Source organism: Pelodiscus sinensis, chromosome 2, assembly GCF_052426305.1.
Source record: "Pelodiscus sinensis isolate ZL-2025 chromosome 2, ASM5242630v1, whole genome shotgun sequence".
NCBI classification, from domain to species: domain Eukaryota; kingdom Metazoa; phylum Chordata; order Testudines; family Trionychidae; genus Pelodiscus; species Pelodiscus sinensis.
Genome location: NC_143053.1, coordinates 73,609,196 through 73,620,000, shown reverse-complemented (window position 1 = coordinate 73,620,000; position 10,805 = coordinate 73,609,196). Strand labels below are relative to the sequence as shown.

Below are 10,805 nucleotides of genomic sequence, written 5' to 3'. Positions count from 1 at the left end.
GCATTTTGAAATAATGTTGAAATACTGTCAACCTGGAGGACTTCTTACTCCGACTCCTGTAACCATCATTGTACAAGAAGTTAGGGAAGTCAGAGAAAGAGTGCTCTATTTCAAAATAAGTGCTGTGTAGACACTCCCAATTTCAAAATAAGCTATTTCGAAATAAACTACGCCATTGATGTAGCTCAATTTGTGTAGCTTATTTCGAGGTAAGACCTGCTGTGTAGATGCACCTTAAAAGAGATCATAAAAGAAAACTATTATATTTTATATAATTCAGCATACATTTTCATCTGATTTAGTTTTTCTTTCAGTATTTCCTAACACACTCACCACAAGGAGAGAATACTTACCTTTCAATAACTTAAGTTCTTTGAGATGTTTTGACTCTGTGGTTGCTCCATTGTAGGATATGCATACATTTATGTGCTATCAATCAGAGATTGGGATTAGTAGTATTCATGGATCTGTGCCTAAATATCACATGGCCTCGTGCTTCAGAGTTAGGCACATAGGATCCTCTGTTGCTCCGGTTCCTTCTCAATTCCAGAATTAGAGACTCCACAGTAGAGAAGGAGTGCAATAAGTGAAGCACTCACAGGGAGAAAATATCTTGAAGAACTCTCCTTCTGGAGACAACTCCTTGCCCCTAGCTCAGGGCTTTATCAAAGTTCATCAGTCTCATCATAGTCCACAGTCTCTATCCAGCTCTCCACTTGGAATTCTCCCTGGTGCTGACACTCCCTCAGCTAGCCAGTCACCCTTGGTCTCCTCTCCTTGAGCTCTGCCCTGCAATTGACTGCTGCTTTGCTTTGCAGCTAGTAGGTCTTCCTGGTCCCTGATTAGCCAGTTCCTCCACAGCTGCTTCAGCAACCTGGAGAACTCGTCCCTTTTCTGGGGCAGGGTGTGTCAGGCCCACAGGGCCTCCATCAAGAAGGTTCAAGGCCTGGTTTACCCTGTCATGATTTCCTTATGAGTACGCCACAGTAGAAGATTCCTGAGCAGTATCTCATTGTGGAGATGGGTGTGGAGAGGGGGGTATCCAAGATGGTGCAGAAGACAGCTCATCAAAAGTTGCATCAGTGTCAGCTGCAGGCAGAGTAGTGTAATATTTGGAGAACAAGTCAATTTAAGACCAAGCTTGAATAAATGGATCGTAAAGCAGATAGAAAGCTGCCTAGATTGTCGGGCTCAATGGGTAGTGATAGACAACTTGATGTCTGCTTGGCAGTTGGTATCAAGCAGTGTGTCCCAAAGGTTGGTTCTGAGGACGGTTTCGTTCAACATCTTTATTAATGACCTGGATGAGCGGATGGATTTCACCCTCAGCAAGTTCACAGATGACACTAACTGTGAGACATAGATATACTGGAAGGTAGAGATAGGGTCCAGAGTGACCTGGACAAATTGAAGGATTGGGCCTAAAGAAATCTGATGAGGCTCAACAAGGACAATTGCAGTCCTGAATTTGGGATGGAATCCTAAGCCAGGCTGAGGAACGACTGGCTAACCAGCAGTTTGACAGAAAAAGACCTCAGGATTACAGTGGATAAGAAGCTGGATATGAGTCAATAGTGTGTCCTTGTAGCCAAGAAGGCGCATGGCATATCGGAGTTCATTAAGAGGAGCATTGCCAGCAGATCCAGGGAAGTGATTAATTGCCCTTTATTCAGCACTGGTAAGGTCATATCTGGAGTATAGCAGCGTTGAATTCTGGGGCCCCCACTACAGAAAAGGATGTGGAAAAATTGGAAAAGGTCCAGTGGAGGGCAACAAAAATGATTAGGGGGTTGGAGCACTTATGAGGAGAGGCTGAGGGATTTGGCCTTATTTAATCTACAGAAGAGAAGAATGAGGGAAGATTTGATAGCAGCTTTCAACTACCTGAAGGGGGATTCCAAGGAGGATGGAGAAAGGCTGTTCTCAGTAGTGACAGATGACAGAACGAGGAGCAATGGTCTCAGGGAGGAGCAATGGGGAAGGTCTAGGTTGGATATTAGGAAAAACTATTTTACTAGGAGGGTGGTGAAACTTTGAAATGAGTTACCTAGGGAAGTGGTGGACTCTCCATCCCTAGGGGTTTTTAAGTCCTGGCTTGACAAAGCTCTGGCTGGGATGATTTAGTTGCGATTGGTCCTGCTTTTAGCAAGGGGTTGTACTTGATGAGCTCCTGAGGTCTCTTCCAACCCTATGATTCCCTGATTCTAATCTGTGACCATGTACATTTCAGTGATGGGAACATCATGGAAGAGGTAACAAGAAATGGACTGAGCCCTGACGGAATTTGCTGACACTCTGGTGAGGTGGTTGTATGCCAGTGACTTAATAACAGACTATGATGCAATCTGAAATCCACGTAGATAATCTTTGAAAGGAGATTGATTGTCTTTTCAGTCTTTCAGAAAAGAATATCAACAGCCTAGGAGAAATCTCAAAGCATTTAGTCTGTTCAGACAGAAGGCTGATACCCTCCAAACATTTACAGTGTGAAGGCTTGTCTCTTCTCCGGAAGAGTGATGTTTTGGGAAGAATACTAGCAGATGGATATTCTTATTGATATGGATGTTGAAGAAACTTGTATGGTAAACCAAGGATTTGATTACAATGTGAACTTGTCACAGTAGAAGGCAGTAAGTCATGAGTGCCCCAACTTCTACTCTCCTTCTAGATGATGGGAACCATCCAAAGTCTGAAGGGGAGGACAAGATATTGATAACATTTTGAATTGGCAACAAACCACAGAAAATATTTGTGGCAGGGAGCACAGCAACATGAACATATGCATCTTAAATGTTAAGGGCAGTAAACCAATCCCATTGACTCAGACAAGGCATCATAGTTAAGGCTGAAATTTGGTCATGGATTTCGTGATTTCCAAAGACCTCTGTGACTTCAGCCAGCATTTGCTGGGAGCTTCTGCCACCTGAAGAGACAAAGAGCTGTGGGGTATTCCCACTGCTCCAGGTGGTAAGAGACCCCTGCAGCACCCAGCCACTGAAAATGGCAGGGGGATTCTTGCAGCCTCCCATTGCCACAGGGATCCCCACCTCTCCCTGCCTCAGCAGGCAGCAGGGAATCCTCACTGCTCCCAGCCACCATGGGGAAGTCAGTGGATGTTATATACCTTGACTTTAGCAAGGCTTTTGATACGGTCTCCCACAATATTCTTGCCAGCAAGTTTAAGAGATTGTGGATTGGATAAATGGCCAGTAAGATGGATAGAAAGATGGATAGAAGGCTGGGCCCAGCGGGTAGTGATCAATGGCTCGATGTCAGGATGGCGGTCGGTTTTTAGTGGAGTGCCCCAAGGTTCGGTTCTAGGACCGGTTTTGTTCAATATCTTTATTAATGATCTGGATGAGGGGATGGATTGCACCCTCAGCAAGTTTGCGGATGACACTAAGCTGGGGGGAGAGGTAGATACACTTAAGGGCAGAGATAGGGTACAGAATGACTTAGACAAATTGGAGGATTGGGCCACAAGAAATCTGATGAGGTTCAACAAGGACAAGTGTAAAGTCCGGCACTTGGGACGGAAGAATCCCAAGCATAGTTACAAGCTGGGGACCAACCGGTTAAGTAGTAGTTCTGCAGAAAAGGACCTGGGGGTTACAGTGGATGAGAAGCTAGATATGAGTCAACAGTGTGCCCTTGTAGCCAAGAAGGCTAATGGCATATTAGGTTGCATTAAGAGGAGCATTGCCAACAGATCCAGAGATGTCATCATTCGCCTTTATTCAGCTTTGGTGAGGCCACATCTGGAGTATTGTGTCCAGTTCTGGGCCCCCCACTACAAAAAGGATGTGGACGCATTGGAGAGGGTCCAGCAGAGGGCAACCAAAATGATTAGGGGTCTGGAGCATATGACTTATGAGGAGAGGCTGAGGGACTTGGGTCTGTTTAGTCTGCAGAAGCGAAGAGTGAGGGGGGATTTGATAGCAGCCTTCAACTTCCTGAAGGGAGGTTCCAAAGAGATGGAGAGAGGCTGTTCTCAGTAGTGACAGATGGCAGAACAAGGAGCAATGGTCTCAAGTTGTGGTGGGAGAGGTCCAGGTTGGATATTAGGAAAAACTATTTCACTAGGAGGGTGGTGAAGCACTGGAATGGGTTACCTAGGGAAGTAGTGGAGTCTCCATCCCTAGAGGTGTTTAAGTCTCGGCTTGACAAAGCCCTGGCCGGGTTGATTTAGTTGGAATTGGTCCTGCCTAGAGCAGGGGGCTGGACTTGATGACCTTCTGAGGTCTCTTCCAGTTCTATGATTCTTTCCCCTTTTATTGTCTATGGTAACTTTGCTAGTTATCCAATCACATTATTTCTTGTGATAAGACTGAAGCAAAGTAGGCATAATAAAAATGGCCATACAGGAACAAACCAATGGTCCATCTGACCCAGTATTTTGTTTTCTGACAGTGGCCAATGAGAGATGTCTTGGGAGAATGAACAGAACAGGCAGTCTTCAAATGATCCATCCCCTGTCATCCAATTCCAGCTTCCGACAAACAGAGGCTAGGGACATCATCCCTGCCCATCTTGGCTAATAGCATCAAGCAGACATTTAGCAGTTCTGCCTTACTATCATCTGTTGTTACCAGCTCATCATCTCCACTTAGCAGCAAACCCACATCATCCCGGATCTTTCTTTTTTGTCTGAAATATTTTTCTGAAGAACCCCTTCTTCTTGTCTCTAACATTAACTGTATCTCATTCCTTGCCTGGGCTTTCTTGATTTTCTTGATTTTGTGCTTACCCACTCACACTATTCCCTCTATACATCTTTGGTGACATGTGCCTCCTTTCATTTCCTGTATGTATCCCTGTTGGTTTTGAGATAGCTAAAAAGCTCCCTTGTGAAGCCACATTGGCCTCCTATGGCTCTTCTTATCTTTATTCTGTACCAGAAGATCTTGACTTTGAGCTACCTGTTTACATCTTTTAGGAACTGCTAGACCCCATTGATTTTTTTTCTTTCCAATTGGTCTTTCTATGGGACCTTGCCTTCTATTTCTCTGAGCTTTCTTAAGTCCAGTGTCCTTTTTTGCTATTCTCATATTCTCCCTTGCATAGTATCTTGAATTCTAATATGACAATTTTTCATTAAACTCATCCACCACTGGGAATTCAGAGTGGGCTGTGAGAAGAAATAGTCAATGCCACTGACTGGTATATCTGTGTCTGCCTATTTTCCATGTAGATGCGAGGATGAAAGTAGGGTGACGAGATGTCCTAATATTACAGGGACAGTCAAAATATTTGGGGCTTTGTCTTATTTAGGTGTCTGTTACCCTCCAACACCTCTCCTGGTTTTTCACATTTGCCATCTTGTCACCCTAGATGACAGTTGTTTTCCACAAATTAACTGGTATGGGCTGCATATAAGAGTGCCTCATTAATGGGTGGTGCTATTTCCTCACATGGACCAATGCAAAGAATATCCATAAGACAGTGCTGGGACTCTTGCATCTCCCCTGTCAAAATTTTAAGAGATACTGCAAGCATATCATGAAATTGCCTAAAATTGTCTGCATAACACGATGGTGTTGGTATGGTGGTGTCCTCACCACAGGGTGGTGGGACATATGTAAGGGAGAAATGGTATCTCCTCCTCTGGAAGTGGCAGTGGAACCCCCTGATCTTCCTTCTATAACAGGGAATTATGAAGCACTGATGACTGGAGGTGACTGGAGAACTTCTACACATGGTCTCTTCAGGGAAGAAGCTCTACAAGATTGGTCCCCCAGGGATCCCAACAGTCCCACTGAAAAGGTGGGTAGGTAAGAGAAGAGACCCCAGAGGAATTTGTATTCAATGGACACATGGCAGCGTCTCACGTCCTTGTTAAGGTATGCTTCTTGAGGCATCAGAGAATTGAAAACTTTTAAATTCCAGTATAATTCCCAGTCTAAAGGAGGGGCAGTAGACATTGGTATCTTAAATGCTAAGTGAGATTGCAGCACGTAGATAGCTCTATGGGTAAGTGCCAGAGGACTGAACACTTGTTGAAACCTGAAGAGAAGAGGTGGGTTGTAGGCACAGAGGTATTGGTGGTAAACTCTCATATGAAAGAAGAACTCTAGTTCCTCCAAAATGAAGAATTCCTCCTGTGAGAGAAACCTCAAGTTTTCAGGAGAACTTTGATAATGTACAGCCTAGTCTGAGGGCAGTACTAGACGCCTCGTTAGGAATAGATAGGGAATAGCAGCTGGTGCCAAAGGAGCTGAGAAGGTGGTTTCTCTATCTCCAAGTATATGCAGTCCAAGCTATCGGAGGAGATGAGGGAGGTAAGAGATGGCTCCATATGAGTCAGTAATAGACAGTACCACTGACGTGGACTTTCTCGTGTCATTGGATTTGAAGAGTCTGAGTTCCTTGATGGTGCCAGTGAAGATAACTTTAATAATTTCTTACTGGCAGATTTACCCTGAGATGTCTTTTTAGATGGTACTGAGACTAGTGCCGATGCCTGATGGTGCCTCAGAGGTACCCATTCTAAGGCACAAGGTCTCCTCAGAAACAGTTCTAAGAGATGAACTTTCTCTTTTTCTTCTCTCAGGAGATGGACACTTTCTTTGCTTGTTTTATCTCCAAAGAAGCCCTGGGAGATGCTGAAGTTCCCAGGGGTGATGGAGGCATTCAGACATGATGGGCTTTAGGGAGAGTTTCATGAGGAACAGTTTCAGCCTCAGCTACTTAGCAGGATTTGCTAGTGTGTTAGGAGATTCTTTTAAAGAATCCTGAAAAGGGTGGTCCAGATGTGGCAGACAGAAAGATGCTACACCCCCATAACTGTACAGATCTTTTGAATCAGCAAAAGCTTTGCCAAAAGTATGTTCTTGAAGGGCAGAAATAATGCTATGCAAGGAAGCATTTGATGTGGCTTTCCAGAGCTTTTAGAGTCAATGAAGTTGTGCCTGGGACATCAAGAGACAGTTCCAGGCATGCATTGGAATTGGCAGACATACAAGTTAAATTAAGTTTGATTGATCAAGCATAAGTGAAGGATCAAAACAGATTTAAGAGAATGCCCAGATGCCCTGTGTTATGCAGTTCAGGCTAGATGATCAGAGTGATTCCTCTAACCTTATAATCTATGAACAAGTTTGCCTGTAAAAGCCAGGCCTTTTGCAGTACAAAGGGATAATAGCTATCTGGAAAGACATCCATTTACTGCACAATGGAGGAAAGTTAGCTTGTGTGGGGCATAGGCCTGTCCAACAAATGGTATGTCAACATCTGGAGTTATGGAGGGGTTTGATTCCCAAAAGGGTCCAGGCTGGGGCTCCTAACATTGTAAATGGAAACTAATAGTATAGTTGAAAAATATGAGCCAAATCTTTCCTAAGAGTAGTTTTCAGGAGACATCACAAATAAGGTGGATGCCTGGATTTGCAAGCAATCAATAGGGCAGAAACAGAAGTTGAACCCCAGGGGTTAGGCGGAAGAGGGGCAAACCTGAATATTTATTATTTGCCATGAAGTCTATTTCACATTGCACTGTGAACCCAAGTAAATGCCTGGTATTGGGAGATTTAGCACTCTCCCCCATTAAAGTTAACTGTTAATGAAGCTGAAAAGCTTCAACTTTTAAATCTACTGATGTATCTATGTTCATTCTCTTGTGAGTTCTGATCAACACAGGCTTTGTAGAAACAACAATGTACGAATACAAAGTGAGCACAAATCACTACTGCTACTGTTGAAAGTGGAGTGCACTGATATTTCATATTCACGCATATTACTTTTCACATGTGCAAATGCCCGCACGATGTGAAAAGGCAGGAGAGAAACAGGTCCAATGTTAACTGAAATATTTCATAAATTGTTTTAGTAATACAGCGAAAGTTTTGCTATCTGGCATCCTGCTAACCAGAAAACTTTGCTAACCTGCATCCCCCCAGCCACAATACCACTGTATCGTCAGGTGCACACGCCTTACTCCCATCTATCCAGCCGGCCGTTTCAGGGCTTTTGACAGATGACACTATCAGCTGATGTCATCAGCAGGTGCATCCTTCCCCCTCAGCTTGCCTCAAGCAGCTGGGAGCCATATCTGCCAGTAGTGGGAGGGGGCAGAGCAATAAGCTTTGTTATGCGGTACATTCAATTAACTGGCAATCCCCATTCCCCATGAGTGCTGGATAACAAAGCCTTCCCTGTATTTGAATGAAACTTTGAATGATTACTTTGATTTAAACAGTTCCCTGAAATATTTGCAATCAAAACACTACATAGTACCACTTTCTAGTACATCAAAGCTGGAAAGTGAAACTGAGTATTTATGATAACAGAAGCAATTAGACTAGAGAAGCAATTAGACTATTTTCAATGCCTAGTCTAAGTGAAGTGTAAAAATTAAACAACAGCTATAACGGTGATGAATACAATCAACATGTTTTTAAAATTCTGTCAAATTTTATTACAGGCTGGATCTCCCTGGTATAGTACCCTTGGGACCTGACTGGTTCTGAACGAGGGAGTTTGATGGTCAATTCTGCCCACCCCTACCACTGCCGCTGGTCCCCTGGACCAGCTTTGCTTCTAGCCTCAAATGGGCTCGTGGCCCTGTTGCAGTTCACCCTGCTTGGGCTGCCAGCCCCACTGCTGCCGATCCTAGCTGGTCTCTCAGCCGCTGGTCTCTCAGCCACTGGCCCTTGCTGGGCTGCCAGTCTCGCTGGTCCTTGTTGGGCTGCCAGTCTCACTGTCACTGGCAGGGCTCCCAGCTGCTGGCCCTGCTTGGGCTACTGGCCCCACTACCGCCGTCTCCAGTCTTCTTGCCTGCCTCAGTCATGCTGCCCACCTTGCTATCACTGGCCCTTGCCGGACCACTGGCTCTTGCTGGACCACCAGCCACCTGGCCAGGCTGTTAGCTCCACTGTCGTCATGCTCCCAGCCATCAGTCCTGCTTCAGCTGCCTGCCCTGCTGCCGCTAGCCCCGCTCAGGCTGCCTGCCGCCCACCTTGCTCAGCTCACGTGTGACAGCCCAGGCCAGGCTGCTGGGTGTGCTCTCACCAGCCCTGCTTCAGCTCCTGGCCAGGCTCCCAGCCCCTCCTAGTGCCTGACTCATAGCCTATGGGGCTCTTTGGTCCCGGAACACCCATGATCATGTTGGACCACAGATGTTGCCAGATCAGGGACTCCTAGTTTAGAGAGGTCAACTTGTAGTCTATTATTGTTTTAAACATAATTGAAGAAATATTAATCTATCAATCTTCTTAGAACCATATAAGTAATTTAATATTATTTGTATGCATAGCACAACAGAAATGAAACACCAATGAAACAAAAGAAACACTATGCAATTTTTCTTTCTTAGACAAAAAAGTTAAAATGTGAGAATAATTCTTCAACATAGAATTTAGGGAATTTTATAGTAGCTGATCTTTCATAAGAGTTTTGTGGTTAAAGCAACTGTATTTTCTAAACTTCTGCTTCAGTAGGCCCTGATTTTGCAATTAACTCTACACGGGCTCAGGGGGTCCATCTGTTTGTGCCAAATACAGCATCAGTGCTCCAGTCAAATTTCACATAGAAGATGCCATTATGGAATATCTGTTGCCTTCCAATTTATAAAGTGATAAAAAGATTTAGAGTATTTATTACTTGTACAATAGAGGTCAGTAAAATAGAATGGGAAACTCTTAACACAAACATACAATATCAAATTAAGAATGATATACTTTTCCTAAAGGAAGTCATTTAAGAATGTCAGGACCAGATCCTATAGTTCTAACACAGAAAAATAGCAATGGTCTTCAATAGGAGTATTACTTGTTTATTGCCAAGAAGATTGTGTTCTTATATACTGGACATTTAATAAAACTGTGCTAAAGTATTTAAAAGACATCAGCAAGTAGCCAGCTTTAAGTGATTCCATTCCATTTTGCTTCTGTTAAAAAAAATAGTTCTAATGGTACCCACCTTCATATCTTCCAAATTTTTCTGTCTAGTCCACAGTAATTCTCCATATGTTTTTTCCTCGTGCTGTATTTTCTTCTCATATTTTTCTAATTCATTTTTGAAGTAATCCACTATCATCTGCTTTTTCTCCTGCTTAGAACTAACAGCACTAAAATTTTTCCTTCAAAAGAAAACATTTAAAATTGATTTTTAGTCTTACTTTATTTAGTTTCATATTTAATTTTACTTTAGACAGAAAGATTAATTTCATATATGTTAAGATCCATTTGGAACAGCATTTAAAACCATGTGATTATATACACACACACACACACACACACACTTATGTTATTTTGAATGCCTTGCATGTACTCTGCCTACTAATCTAACCCCATCAGACTACTAACATTTAAAACTCTCTGCAACTTCAAAAACAGCTTCTACTTTAAAAATATCAGTTTTCCTTGGAAAGGATCATTTTCCCCTCCCATGGAAAGTTTTCCTTTAAAATTATACTTGTGTGAGATGCAGCTTGCAAGCATGAGTCCCCTTTGCTCTCATTTCCTTCTTCTCATGTCCCAGGCACATTATGTAGACTGTTAAGCACAGGGAAGTGAAAAGTTCCAACATGATCAAGTACTCGCACATCCAGTTCCCTTAGGACACCAAGTGTTAGCTATTCCCCACTAATCCAATCATAGAATCCTAGGGCTGGAAGAGACCTCAGGAGGTCATTGAGTCCAGCCCCCTGCCCAAAGCAGGACAAACACTAATTAAATCATCCAAGCTAGGACTTTGTCAAGCAAGGATTTAAAACCCCCTAGGAATCCAGAGTCCACCACCTCCCTAGGTAACTCATTCCAGTACTTCACCACCCTTCTAGTGAAACAGTTTTTTCTACTATCCAACCT

General features: G+C 43.5%; 1 protein-coding gene across 3 annotated transcripts in view; it reads right to left on the bottom strand.

The window, feature by feature from the left end:
• Nucleotides 1-10,805, bottom strand: part of CCDC178 (coiled-coil domain containing 178) — a 382,168-nt gene that overhangs the window by 210,986 nt on the left and 160,377 nt on the right. For all 3 annotated transcript variants that reach the window (XM_089776273.1, XM_089776275.1, XM_089776274.1), the window contains exon 16: nt 9,916-10,075. In XM_089776273.1, coding sequence (XP_089632399.1) covers nt 9,916-10,075 — 160 coding nt within the window. The remainder of the gene's footprint in view (nt 1-9,915; nt 10,076-10,805) is intronic.